This window comes from Taudactylus pleione, unplaced genomic scaffold (genome assembly GCF_031769625.1).
Source record: "Taudactylus pleione unplaced genomic scaffold, aTauple2 ptg000397bl, whole genome shotgun sequence".
NCBI lineage: Eukaryota > Metazoa > Chordata > Amphibia > Anura > Myobatrachidae > Taudactylus > Taudactylus pleione.
In genome coordinates, this window is record NW_028284799.1 from 4,813,151 (window position 1) to 4,828,372 (window position 15,222).

The 15,222-nt window shown below is 40.6% G+C and overlaps 1 protein-coding gene across 1 annotated transcript in view; it reads left to right on the forward strand.

Annotated features, from left to right (window-relative positions):
* Positions 1-15,222, forward strand: part of USP32 (ubiquitin specific peptidase 32) — a 220,236-nt gene that overhangs the window by 123,292 nt on the left and 81,722 nt on the right. The window contains exons 6-10 of the mRNA XM_088446361.1: positions 3,076-3,207; positions 5,064-5,171; positions 5,679-5,794; positions 7,158-7,220; positions 7,566-7,649. Of these exons, the coding sequence (XP_088302487.1) occupies positions 3,076-3,207; positions 5,064-5,171; positions 5,679-5,794; positions 7,158-7,220; positions 7,566-7,649 (503 nt within the window). The remainder of the gene's footprint in view (positions 1-3,075; positions 3,208-5,063; positions 5,172-5,678; positions 5,795-7,157; positions 7,221-7,565; positions 7,650-15,222) is intronic.

Genomic DNA, 15,222 nt, shown 5'->3' on the forward strand with positions numbered 1-15,222 from the left:
ATACAATGACATCTCCTATTACAGTATGTATGCAGGATAAACCATCTGACAAAATACTTCAAGTATACTAGAATCTATGTATATATATTCATCTGATATTTTTTTTAATTAGAAGGAAGGTTTTTCTAGCATTATTTTCAATAACAAGGGATGTTTTTTGAATGATCAATAACAGCAATATATAATATGTTGAATCTAACCACTTACAACAATCGCCTTTTGCCTTTATTAACAAAGATTGGCAGTGAACTATTTTGATTTCTATGTTTGTTTGTAATTATTGGTTGTATTTAAATATTATTAGAGGTTGAAAAATTATTTCTTCTCCCTTTATATTCTAAAACAAAAAAAAAAGTTAAGTTTGAATCTATTCATATTACTTTAATAGTGCCTCCAACAAAGTCTTCTTTTCTCTCCTTCTCCTTAAAGTAATAATTTGTCAGTTAGTGCTGTAAATAATGTATATCTATCCTGGGGTACCTGCTCATATGTGTTCTGATGGCTTCTTAAAACATTTCCTTTCAGCAATGATTAGTATATAGTTATAGTGCTAGTTTTCAATAATACACAATTAAAAAATATGGGCATAGATCAGTAGGCAGCAGTACCATATATTTTCTCAAAATATATTTACATTTCTCATAATGAGCAGCTATTAATATTGTTTCCTCAGTTAAAATAAATCTTATACATTTATATTTGTAGTATTTTTCCGCACACTGTGATACATCGTGTCACTTATAAACTGTACTGACCTTCTTACTTAACAGCTATTCCAGCTGGTGGTATGAAAAAGAAAACCCTGTGATTAGCTCTCGTTGCATGGAGATTATGCTGCAGTACTACACAATCACAGGGCACATAGGTGTTTTATTTTACTGGGGCACTGCAGCCACACTTGGAGAGTTGCAGTAGTTTATATACCCCACTCCGTATTCTGGCTTTGAATAATACCCTGAAGCTCATTCTTGCAATATTGTGATAAGTTATACTTTGATATATCCTGTCACAGAAGAAGAGATCAATTAGTCTGTGGCATTTGTTACCATGGAACTTTGTATTTGAAAAGCCTACTGTGTTGGCTATTGCCTGTGCTTCTTAAGCTGGGTACACACTGACTGACATATTTCGTGTGTGCGACGGTTAGTGTGTACAGATGATATGTCTGTGAACAATGTCGTTCACAGACATATCGCATCAGCTGTGCAGCACAGCCGATGGTTGATATATCGGATCATCGTGCTGTGTATTGGTGTTCAGCCGACTGCCCGTACACTTGTAGCAGAGGTCGTGAGTGTCTGACATCACAACTGATTGGGTCGACGATTGATAAGTGTGTATGCACTTGCCAATCGTCAGGACAGCGGATCGGCCGGAAGGCTGATCCATCGTCCATTGTATACCCTGCTTAAGGAATGTACTGTATTGCCTTATCTACCCCTCGTAGTGTGTACCCAGCTTATGGAATGTACTGTATCTGCTTTATCTACCCCTTGCATGAATAACAATCTTTCTTGGGTGTAATATATTAACATAATATTATTGAACTGGATTACCAGCATTGAATCAATCAGCACCCAATGTAACACAGATTCTAATGCACAACAACAAATAAACAAAGTGGGTGCATCTGTTTTTTAATCGCTTTATTCACTTTTGTATACACTTACTGTTGTTTTTAATATTTCACTGCTTTAGCTTATCTATTTTAACTGTACTCAATAAAGGTAACATTTTATTAGTGCGCCAAACAGGACAACGCTTTTTTGTTCTTTGCCGTTTTAGGTTTTCACGTTGTGAAGACTCTACCCCCTTTTAATATACACAAGAATTTGTGGTGAATGCTAAGTGGCAAATGTAATTAGTACAATACTAACAGTGTTGGACTTGTGCAAGGATCCATTTTTCCAGTGTTCCCTTTTCCTTGAATTTTGACCTTATCTACTGCTTGTCCAGATTCAGAATAGGGCACTTTCTTGTAGTTACCAAGTAATACCTCTCCATATCTATATAATAACGCATTTTCTGTTTCATTTAACTTCAAAGTTTAAGTTCAAAATAGGTATTTGTTATGGGCCAGCACAAAAATATAATTGGACCAAAATGTGAAATGCAAACCTACTGCCCATAAATATACAAACAAATATTGATTTCATTCATTTGCAGTTGCCTGTTTTTCTCATTGGTATTTTTATCTTTTAGTTGGAACATTCACATACCTTCAGAGAGCTTACATTATTTCAAATTGTATTTACACTGGTTAATCAACTATGTGCACTTGTTTGCATTTCCAAGGACAAGTATTTTAAAGACTTGCCCTTGGAATTGTCCCTATTTTTTAATGTTAGCCAATTGCATTTTACAGGTCTACCTATTTTGTATATAACATGAAATGTTCATGATCTATTAAAGGTGAGTGTTTAAAGCACAGTATATTTATGAAACAATTGGTTGTGGGTCACCAAGTTATGTTTAGACCAGTAGTCTCCAACCTTAATTGGAGTGTGAGCTACTTAAGAAAAATCAAACCTCTTGAAGAGCTACATTTTATTCTTGAAAAAAAAAATAAAAAAATCTGGCTAATAACCAAAGTTTAACCTAATACTGATGAGATATACTGTGAGCCTGTGAAGTCTGTATCTTCAAAATATCATATACAAAAATGAGCTATAGTGCATGTATAAGCACTTTAAAAATACTTGATGTTGAGTACTATATGTAGAAGCAACGGGTTGGGGACCACTGGTTTAGACTGTACTCCACAGTCCATCATTGGGATTACTGGGAGGAGGTATTTTCTAGTGCTTGTCATGGTTCTCAGTAAGACTCTTTCTTGCGGTTTCCTTTATCTACACACTATTATATCTGACATAAGACAGTCTTTATGGACAAGTGTGATTAGGCAAAAAATTAAATACAGACCAACTACCCATAAACATTTGCACAAATATGGATTTCATTAATTTGCAGTTACCAAATTTCTCTTTCTGTATTTTTATGTTTTTTTTTTTAAGTTTGTATATTAGTAATTAACTCACACTGCTAATAACCACTTATTTTGGCTTGCCTTGACAGTGGAAGAATCTGACATCATCGACCTGGAAAAAAGATATTGGCTATTAAAGGCTCAGTCGCGGACTGGTAGATTTGATCTGGAAACATTTGTCCCATTGATTTCACCTCCAATTCATCAGTCTTTGAGTGAAGGTATTTTACTTAAGAATACATATAACTGTTTTGCAGTTTAAACTTTTTGGGGCTTGCCAACTGTTAGTAGCTTAATTGTTGGAAGCTTTCTCTATCTCACATATGCCTTACCAGTGGTTGAAGTGGAAATTTAGAAGTGGGGGTATGGAAGATTTAGAAGTGGCGGCAGTGCTCGAAGTGTGCTAGTATGAGACGTCATGACATACCGGAACTTCTAAGTTTGCACTGGCCCTAAATTTTCTCCACAATCTGCAAGCCTGTATTTTACCTGAAACAAAGCGTTGACTGCACTCAAACAGGTGAAGGGGAAGACAATTAGCTGCGGTAACTTACCGTGGATGAAAAGGGTGGTTGCCCGGGGCTTTTCAATTTTCTTATTCGGTAAATTATATTGTAAGTTTCAGGATCTATGGTTTAACATTTTTCCCAAAACATTTAAAAAACACAATGTATGAAAAACTTCATTTTATAATCTCACTCCATGGAATGGAAACTGTTAATAAATAAACATGGCCGTGGCACCCGAAAACAGGCTATTTAACGCAGATTTCATGCCTGCTTAGGGGGGTACTAATTGCCCACGCTTGATGGGGGGCCCGGGTCCACCTAGTGACTTCCAGCAGCTGCCATTAGCAGCCTCCCATCCACTCTGCATCCCTACACCCTCCCCCAATGTCTGCTGATCAGTCAGCATGGCAGGACCCCCCCACTCTGCAGCTGCATAGAGGAGCAGTCGCTGGGTAAATCTAAATTAATCCCCCCGCCCCAGCCCCCCAATGTATACCTAAAGCAAAGTACCCGATGGTCAATTTCGGAGCATGTTTTTTTTTTTTGGTGGAAAAACTAAATTTGTAAGTTGAGTGGTTAAAGAAGAACAATTCATATCCAGAACATACCCCATCAGTTATATTTGCTGCTCCTCTATCCTTTTCCAGCTTTTAAAATTCAGTCATAAGTGTTCCTGTAGATTGAAACACAATTTTGATCCCTAGTTCAGTGTTTAAAACGCTATGAATTGAATGTGCTATGCTTGCAAATAAATATGCATTTGCTTGTCCTATGAAAGTAGTACAAACAAGACCGTATTTGTCTTTTGAGTGACAGGCGCATGCGCTAAAGTAATTCTTAATAAAAAAATATATATTTACTGATATTTTATTGTGCTAAATTTCATAATCAGGACTTTAATGCTGATTTACCTGTTACTTAATGGTAGATTGTTGGAATTGCAGAGGTGTGACATATAGCTACTGTACCCCAATCCCATTTGCAAAAGCTATGAACTAGTATTTGCAGAATGTTTCCACAGCCATTTCCAGTCCTTTTCTGAGGTCTTCAGCAATCATGTTAAGGCCGTGATTCATCATCTCCGTTTACTTATCTAATTGGTAGACAGATCTGACGTATATTAGCACTGTAAAAATTTTACTTATTGCAGATGTGTTACCTTTTTATAGATTATATAGTGGATATTGCATAAATGTGCTAAATAAAATGTTTTTCTTTTATAGCCTATTCTTTAAAGTGGTGTTAGAACTTCTATGAGATTTACATCACATTTTATGCAAAAGTAGTGCACTACCATTTATAATTTCAGGTAGGGATGTGCAGGCTCGGTTTTACTCAGTTCTTATCGCCACTTTACCGCAAATTCGGATTTATTATATTGGCTATCCAAAACACATGATAGGCGATAGCCAATAAAATGCCGTTTAAAGATCCGAGTAAATCCGAGTAAAACCAAACCCGCTCACTCCTAATTTCAGGTGTCACAAACTTTCTTTTCATACTGTTTTTAGTTGTTAAAGGTTTTTCAATGTAAATATCAAATAATTTAGTTTTCTTTTTTTATTTAGGTTTATTTAACGCATTTGATGAAAACCGTGACAACCACATAGACTTCAAGGAGATATCCTGTGGGTTGTCTGCATGCTGCAGGGGACCACTAGCTGAGAGACAAAAATGTAAATATCATCGCTCAAAAGGAAGAAGTAATGATTTTTGGCAATGATAACCTCTGCCTAATGTACTCGAGGGTCTAGACACCCATTAACTTAAGTGTGAATGTGAGGAGGGAAAAGTACATCAAAACTGCTTGCATCGCAGTATTTTTGAAGTAGTTATATGTTTAGAAGTTCAACATTAATATGGGGATTATTACAAAAAATATATATAATTTTTATTTGCCTTTTCATTTCCAAAATTTACTGATGTCCTATCCTTTTTCTTTTTCTTCAGTCATTAATTTAATTTAAGGTATTTAGCAATAATTCTTTTTCGGAATATCCATTGTATTGGAATGGTAGAACTGCGAAATGTAATAGCTCAATCAGACTTTGGGATGAATTGTAATTAGTTTGCATGTGGGATCTCTGTAATTTTGCTAAGAGTACAGTTTATAATATATATTTATAAAGAGTTCTTTAATGGCACTATCTAGTTTCTAACATACTTTTTTTTCTCTAAACTAGTTTGTTTCAAGGTATTTGACATAGATCGAGATGGTATTTTGTCCCGCACTGAACTGGAAGAGATGGTGCTTGCACTACTAGAGGTCTGGAAGGATAACCGCACTGATGCCATACCTGTAAGATCTCAATCTTCTAATGTACACGCCACAAACTGCTATCCTTAATCGTGAAATATGTATGTAATAGCGTAGATCAGCATAACAGTAATGCTGAACATTTTGATTTGGAAAGGGCTCTTTAAACTGTTCATTATAATTTGCTCAGTTAGCTGTCTCCTCAGTGCAGACACAGTGGAAGCCTGGGTGTGCACCTGAATGGCTCCCAGGGCGTATCTGAATGGCTTTTACTATGGTACAGAAGAGATGAGTGTATTGGAGAAAGGCACATAAGAGTAGCTACTTAGGTGTACTCATTAATTCATTATGTGCTTTAAAGTTGACATACCAGATGAGGTGCGAATACAAATAGCAAAAACAGTCAGGACAACCTTGGAGATGTTTCATTGGAATCGGTATGTTTTTCTGCCAGACCTAAGCCCAACAGTATTAACCCTATCTCCCCCCCCACCTCCCCTAACCCTCCCTTAGCGGTGCCTAACTCTAACCTCCCTCCCTATTGCCTAAGCCTAACCTCCTGCACCCTAAACCTAACCCTTCCAGGGGGGTGCCTAACCCTAACCTCACCCCGGGGCTGCCTGACGCTAACCCCCCCTTCCCTAGCCTAACACAGCCCTCCCGAAGTCCCCCAGGGAGTCCCTAACCATCCCCCCACCCCCTCCGGCGCGCCTAACAGCTCCCGACGCCTGGTTTACTTACGATCGGTGTGCCGGGTTTTCGGGATTTTGTCGTGGGGCTAATGATAGACGTTGGTATTTAGACGCTTAGCATTAGTCCCATGCCGGGCTTTCACTGTCGGGAAGCATGCCGACCGCCGGCTTCCTGACTACATCCCCTGACATTCCTCTCTATTATGTTGCTGAGCTTTTCATATGCCCAAGATGGCTAGTTTTGTGCACTTTATGGAGGCACAATCTCCGTGTGGGCAACTTCATGAGCACAAGAGCTTACACAATTTGCCTTATTCCTGTATAATAGGATATACTTGAAAGAGTGAATTGACATAACCAACTTGTTTATGAACCGCATTCCTCATGTCCCCATTATTAATTGATAGATAAACAAGCAGTAAATTAAATATTTATGGCTTATTTGGTGGTGGTCAGAGGCACACAGGTAGGCAGTGCTTACACTGGCCAGGTACATGAAACACAGAGTTGCACAGCTGGACGTATGTTCATTTGTTGGCTTCTGCTTAATTGTGTGCTGTGCCAAAAAAGCAGACCCAACAGTGCAAAAACTAGATACAAATTTGTGTGATGCACCGCTAATGTCTCTGCTTTTGTTTCATAGAATTTTTCATGTGACTAACGCAGTAGTAAATAAAGCCTTTTGCTCATCTCATTTCCTTTATCATTTACAGGAATTACACTTGAATCTTTCTGATATAATAAATCATATATTAAAAACCCATGATACGACAAAGGTAGGCTATATTAATGTTTGTGTTGTACATAAATCTATAGTTTTCAGAAAGCAATTACGTTTATAATATTTATTATACAATTTTACATAGAGCCTTCATTTTACACACACACATTTGTTTAAATTATACTACACCGCACATCTTGGAAATGGATACAGTACATACTATTTTACCTTTCAGAAAAGTCTAAACCAAGTAATATTTACTGCCTACTTTATGATGGAGAAATGGTTTTCTCTAATGCCAAAAAACACATTGTATTAACTTAGTGATCATTCATTTCATTTTTGTACCTACATCTTGATTAAAGTTGTTTTGTTTTTCGTTATAATTTATCTGTTACAGAGTGGGCACCTTACACTGGAGGATTATCAGATATGGAGTGTTAAAAGTGCTCTTGCCAATGAGTTTTTAAACCTTCTTTTTCAAGTGAGTGAATAAACAATGCATACTTTTATTCTGGCAGGGAAAATGATATGTATTTTTTTTCTTACATGTAAGATGAGCTTAAAACGGACTTTCAGCAAAGCCATATGTATTTCCTTAATGCATTTTTAAATCCATTTGGGAATGACTTGTGTGTGTGTGTATGTGTGCGAAATCTTTGAATGCCATAGCTTCATAACATGCTGCTCTAAATTCACAGCTTCTTCTACTAATTTCTAAAAACTCCTTGCTCCAGTGATGGGTATATAATAGTGTTCACTCTAGGTCCGTCACCAGACAGAGCGACAGACTGTAGAAAGAGCACTCTAGAGCAAACACAAAAAGGGGGCATGGCCACATGAAAAGGGGAGTGTCTTTAAGATCTTTGGGGCATGCCCAGCATTTACATACTGCCCGCAAGCTCTCCCCTCTCTATGAATAGATGCCATGCGCATGCGCACGTTATCTATTCACTGGCAGTGAGCACTGCACTGCAATTTTTCTCACCCGCGGGTCATTTCAGTCCGCAGGTTGGTCGGCACCCAGCATGATGTTTTAGCGGTGCGCCGCCAAAAGGACGGGGGGGGGGGGTTAAAGGGGGCGTGGCCATGAGAAAATGGGGAATGTTATTAAGATGCACCCGCTTTTCATCACTCTTGGGGACATGCCCAACATTTAAGATATGCTGGGCTTGCCCCTAAGCTCTCCCCTCTCTGTGAACGATCTATTCACTGGCATTGAGCCCTGTAATACAATTTTTCTCACCCGCGGGACACTGCAGCCAGCGGGTGGGGACAGCACCCTGCATGTTGTTAGCGGGCCGCCGCCAAAAGTGCAGGGTGCATTCTGCTCTTTCTAAAGCGGGCATGGCGCGGCGCCCCTCTAAAACAGCATAGCGGGAACGCTATATAAAGGGTGCATGGTGGGCCTTAGCTGTCTTTGCATCCGCAGTCTATTTATTTATTTTATATTTTTGTTCCTGAAGAAATTGCCATATATAGCGTATTAGCAGAAGATTGTAAAGACTGCACCAGAGTCTATACTATGTTGTGCCATGTTTCCAGGTTGAGGAGGCCCATCTGCATGACTACTAGTTCATAGTGTTCATAGTCCTGTTGTAGCACATTAGGATTTCATGCACATATTTAGGTTACTGGTCTCCCTCATGGTGGCTGCTAATTTGTTATAGATTTTTCACATTTATCACCTTAAGTAAATGCAGTTATGTTTCTAATTGGATGAATGGCGTCATTTATAGTGCAGACAATCTTAAATGTAATTGCCTTCCCAGTTGTGATGTATGGCCAGACTTTTCATGCGGCCGATTGGTAAGTGTGGATACTTACTAAATTGGTCGGCCGGATGCTGCATTCATGCAGTTTGTACACCACATAACTGAAAAGTATAGCAAATTGTTGTGACACAAAAACAAATGTAGATCTGATTCAGCAGAAATACTGACAACTATTATTAAGGGCATTTGAAGAACAAATTAAACCTATGTTTGCTTTTATCAGTGTGCTTTGTCCTATAAAACATGCATCAAAATAAATCTTTTTCATAACTGTATTATGTCTTTTATATTTGCTCAGTGGAAATAAATCTTCCCATGCTGTGCCAAAATATTCTGAAATTTGATTCCGGAAAATGAATCATCTCATTTAGAATCAACATAATAAGTGTCATCCTATGTAAACTGCAAATAAATATTACTTTTGATTTTTGCAGCTTGTGCTAAATGTGTTCACACACTTCAAATATAAACCAGATAATATGTATTAGTAACCACATCTGTTTGAAGAACGCAACACGTTTTAAAAGCAATTTAATCATAATGTAACACTATAACAACTGTGTAGTTTTGCAAATGCTCAGTTTTGACCCTTTGCTGTTTTTTTCTCTAAAAAAAAAAAAAAGTCTGTTCTGTGGAATTGAAACATAAAATTTTCATATGAAGCCTTCCAGAAAACCCAATTACCATGCTGCAATAGATGCAAGCTGACAGTCACCCCCAGGCCTCCCCCAAACACACACTTTGAAACTTCACTTTCAAACCATTTTAAGCAGTATTTCATGTTATGAAATCTGACATTATGCTACCATTCTGTGTTGCTAGTGTGACATTGAGGGGTAAATGGAGTGAGAATTTGCCTTACTTAAAAGATCATCTGCTTTCTACAGAACGCAAAATATGGAGTTATATTTCTGAGAAATATAAGAGACCACTTAAAGTCTTAAACTAGATAGGCAAATATGTTACAATGTCATTTGTTCTCCAGCAGGAGGCAGAAGGATGTACAATTGCCTGTTCTTTCCCCTGCGGTGTCAGTAATTGTAGCAGAATGCAGCTGTGTACTAATAAACAGATGGATGTTAATTGAAATTCTATTAACATAAACTGTCAGTAACAGAGTATGACAATATACAATATTGACAATATATAGGCTGGGTGGAAAATGCCTGATGTCATTTTGGTGCTGATCTAAAAGTACTTTTTCTCAAATACTGCCCTACTGCTACTTTGCCATATGTAGTTAATATATTTATATATGGGTTGGGTACGGTGGTTGAATCAATCCTAGACATTCAGGATGATGAACCAGCTCATAGTAAGAACCCACCAGTGTTTAAACACCATCAGAAGGTGGTCAAAACAGAATTCCCTGAATCTGAACAGCTCACTGGGCTTTATGGATGAGGCATGGGGTAACCCTGAGAAACTGTTTTATGTGAATAAGAGAATAACATTGTTGTATAATTTCCCGGCTTCTGTATATGCTAAGCGGGAGGTACCGCCTACTGTGGATGCTCATGTAACGCATTTAATTAAAAATGCTACATTGCCTATTCCGTCGGCATCTTCCCTGAAGGTTTCCACTGATTAAAAGATTGAGGCGTGTCTTAAATAATTTTTTCATCATCAGGAGCGGTTACTCGTCCAGCTATGGCTGGAGTCTGGGTAGCCAAAGTGGTTGAAGAATAGATGGGAGCATTGGAAAATTCTTTACTAAATGCTACTTTTAGCTTCTAAAGCATCAGCAGCTTCAATAGTGCCACGCAGGGCTCTTTTGGTTAAGATCCTGGAAAGCTGATACAGGATCAAAGAGAGTGCTAGAGGTTTTACCTTTGTATGGAAAAGTACTTTTTGGAGCAGAGTTGGATAGCTACTCTGGCAGCTTCAAAGTCAGCAGGTCTGCCATCTATGGCAACTATAAAGTCTAGATAGGTTTCTTATCGGTCTTTCGGTTCTCAGGGACGAGCAAGGGAACAGCCTCGCTCTAAGGCGTCTGGTTTTCACAAAATATCAAGGTGTCAAACTAAGAGGTCTGGGCCAGCAAGACGTCCAGCTTCTAAGCCGGATAACAAACCCTCTGCCTGATGGGGCGGGCCACCTCCTGAGGGATCCCAGGGTGGGAGGCCAACTTCTTCAGTTTACGGATTGTTGGCATCAAACAACAACAAATGCCTGGATCCGAGAAGTGGTCTCTCAGGTATGCCCTCACTTTGACCTATCTCCCATCATATGTGGTCAAGGCCTTGGCTTTTCAGGAAGCCATTCACTCCCTGCTGCAGGCGAGGATATTAGTCCCAGTTCCTGTGTCGCAACAGAAAAGGGGTTATTATTTCAATCTATTTCTAGTTCAGAAACTGAATGGGGCTTATCGCCCTACTAATTCTGAAAACCCTCAACAGGTTTATCCATGTACCCAAGTTTCGTATGGAAACTCTCCGATCAATTATTTTGACAATGTAGCCAGGGGATTAAATTCAGGATACATATCTGCATGTTCCTATTATTCCATCCTGCCAGCAATTTTTACGGTTTGCTGTCCTTTAGCAGCATCACCAAATTGGGGCTCTTCCCTTTGGCCTATCTACGGCTCCCCGGGTATATACCAAAAATAATGGCAGTCATGATGGCCTATCTCAGGCAAATTTTGCCATATCTTGACGACCTTATGATAATGGCACAGACTCTGGTTGTTTTACAAAACCATCTTCAACTGACCATAACCTGCTTACAAAAGCACAGCTAGGTTATCAATTGGAAGAAAACACTCGCTCCAACACAGCAGATGGTACATCTGGGAGCTCTTATGGATTCTCAGATGGTGTTTTTGCCAGAACAAGATTGTGAGATGCTCTGTTCCATTCCAGACCTATGCAAAGATTGATTCTCTCCAAGTAGAACAGACCGTATCATCGAATAAAGTTCCAGAGGATCCTTCTTACTCCAGAGGTTCGTCACTCCCTCCTGTGGTGGCTGAGAAAGGATCATCTGAACAAAGGGTGCCCATTCTGGATTCCAAATTGGGTACTACTCACCACAGATGCCAGTCTTCGCAGATGGGGAGCAGTGATAGGTCATCACACCTTTCAGGGAAGATGCACAAATCAAGAAAGTCATCTGCCAATAAACATTCTAGAACTGTGAGCAGTATACAAGGCACTTATCAGGGCACAGGACCTGCTTCAGGGAAAGCCGGTCCAGATCCAGTCCGACAATGCGACAACGGTGGCCTACCCCAATCATCAGGGAGGCACAAGAAGTTGTGCAGCCATGAAAGAGGTGACAAGGGTTCTGATTTGGGCAGAACATCTTCTGGCCATCTCAACAATATTCATACCAGGAGTACTAAATTGGGAAGCAGACTTCCTAAGTCGCCAGGACATAAACGCCGGAGAGTGGTTCACCGACATACTGAATCTATCCATAGACAGTCCGTATCCTCTTCCTCTATGGCCGGATTTGTTAGCACTGGGTCCCTGCCTGCATCCGTACTTACCTTGTCTGTCTTTGACGGAGTGGCTTTTGAATCTTCCATCTTAAGGGCTAAAGGTTTCTCCAGTTCTCTGATCCATATGATGTTTAGAGCACGAAAGCCTTCTCCTGCCCGCATTTATTACAGGGTTTGGCATTCTTTTGGCCGATGGTGTTCCCACAGAAAATATGACCCGAAGGTGCTTATGGTTTCCCGGGTACTGGATTTTCTCCACGCTGGATTAGACCTTGGTCTACGCCTGGCCAGTTTGAGAGTGCAGATTTCTTCATGGTCAGTTTGGTTCCAGAGAAAGATTGCTTCCTTTTTTTCAGGGGGTTCTCCGAGTTCAGCCACCCTTTGTCCTACTGGTAGCACTTTGGTTCTCAGAGGGCTACAAGCTCCCCCATTTGAACATCTGTACACTGTAGACTTGAAATGGTTGATAGCGAAGACACTTTTTCTTCTAGCTATTTCTTCTGCGCGCAGAGCCTCTGATTTGGCAGTACTCTCTTTTTTTTGTTTTGTTTTGTTTTTTTCACCAGGATAGAGCTGTTCTTCATACAAGGGAGGGTTACCTTCCTAAGGTAGTGTCCCATTTTCATATGAATGAAGAAATTGTGGTTCCAGCTTTTCAGGCTTCAGATCTTTCTGTAGGGGAAGCCTACCTGGATGTAGTTCGTGCTCGCCATATCTATGTGGAGCCTACAAACTCTTTTAGAAAATCAGATGCTCCTTTTGTGTTATGGTTTTGACAAACTAGGATGGCCAGCTAGCAAACAGACTCTGGCTCGATGGTTACTTATGACTATAAGGTATACACACAGGCTGATCTACCTGTTCCAAACACTGTGACAGCGCATTCTACTTAGTCTGTAGGGCCATCTTGAGCGTTTAGTCGTGGTGCCTCTGCTGAGAAATTGTGCAAGGCAGCCACATGGTCTTCTGTTCACACTTTTCTCAGGTTCTTTGGTGTCCCTGTGGACCCTATGGACCTCGAAGAAAGAGTTATCAATGGTAAGTCTACCAAAACTCTTATTATATTGGGTAATACAAGTTTCCATTGTTGTAGATTAACTCACTGTGCTGGTGGGGGAGATGTATTAAGTGGGCGGTATTTGTCAGGTACCACTTCACCGCCGGATGTATTATTCCGGTCATTATCGAAAAAGGTTTGTGCAAAATCACTGTCTGGTAATGTTTGCACAGCTGTCATCTTCGGCACTACACTGTATACTGCCGCTGAGCCCCCTGGGAATCACCCGACTGGCAGTTCTGCGCTGGTCAGGTGGGTCCCAGAGGGCTCAGCAGCAGTATCCAGACGTATTTGTGGTGGGTACTGAGGGACGGAATTGGTATGATTTACCGTCGGACGCCCGACAGCGGCTGCCCGACATGGGTGGGAATCCCGATCGTCCCTAAGGTAAGTATAGACCTAATTCCCTCCCCTAACCCTAACAATCCCTTAGGCATGCCTAACCCTAACCTTCCCCCCAGTGCCTAACCCTAATCCCCCCTCCCCCTAGCCTAACCCTAACCTTCCGGGGGGTGCCTAACCCTAAGTCGCCCCCCCCCGGGAGCCCTATACCTAACCCTCCCCCCCCCCTCCCCCCGCGGCTGTCCGCACCCGGCAACCTTTTGATCGGGTTGCCGGGCGCCGGTCTCCCTGCGTCGGTAAAATGACAGGCGTCTAGATTTAGACGCCTGTCATTTAACCCTCACCGGGATAAAGCAGTTGGGAAGCCGGCTGTCGGGATTAGGTCCGCCGGCTTCCTGACTGCATTCCCTGAGGGACATAGACAAACCTTTCAATGCTCAATAAACTTTATTCAAAGCAAAACAAAAAAAAAACAGTGTGGAAACTGTCAGCGCCGGACCAGCCTAGCGAAATCAATAAAGGTATTATTCCTTACGGTCTCTTCTAAAGAACATTCATACATAGCTTCACCTATCTGCGTTTCTATCTGATGGATAGAAGTGCCGTTAAACACAGGATCCCTTAGCGCTTCTGCCAATGCTGCACACACCGCGCCCTTCAAACATGTGTCTGCGGCACATAACGTGCGCATTTACCATATATCCCCTTAACGTCTTTTTAATACATCTGCCCCTGGAACGATCAATTGATCAAGCTAGAGATTGGTTTGCAGTAGATTAATTTAAACCATGGGTGATCATAGACAGTGAGGTTGCTCGTCCACAGATGGATTATGTTTGCTTTCTCCAGCTCTGTCATCAAAGGGAATAGCACATTTAATTCCTGATGTGAATTTAGACTCATGGTCTGGGGGCGGTCTCACCTCCCTGGGTGATGTCTTTACTGAAGAAGGACTACCATCATTATCCCACCGCCAAGCCCGCTATGCAGTTTCATCACAAGATTTTTATAAATATTTGCAATTGAGGCACTGGCTTCAAAGTTGTTTGCCTGCCCCGCTCAGTAAACAGTGTTTCCCAGCATTTATTACATGTCATCTACAGTCTCCTAACCATATGGGTGGCATATTGGGGTGGTACCATTTCCAGCTATCAGACAGCAAACAAGAGAAACTGGTGTGTCAAGTTAACTGGGAAAGGGATCTTTCTAGGTCACTTTTGGAGAATGAGCGGGAGATCGTACATGCTATAAAGTTTCCTGCTGCATTAACCTTTCAGAGATGTTCTTTAAGCTGATTAACAGGGTGTATTTTGCCCCAGACAAGCAGCACAAAATGTGGCCCTCTATTTCTAAGTACTGCTGGAGGAATTGTGGAAGTGTAGGGGATATTCTCCACATATTTTGCTCCTGTCCTTGTATTCAGCCACTTTGGACGTAA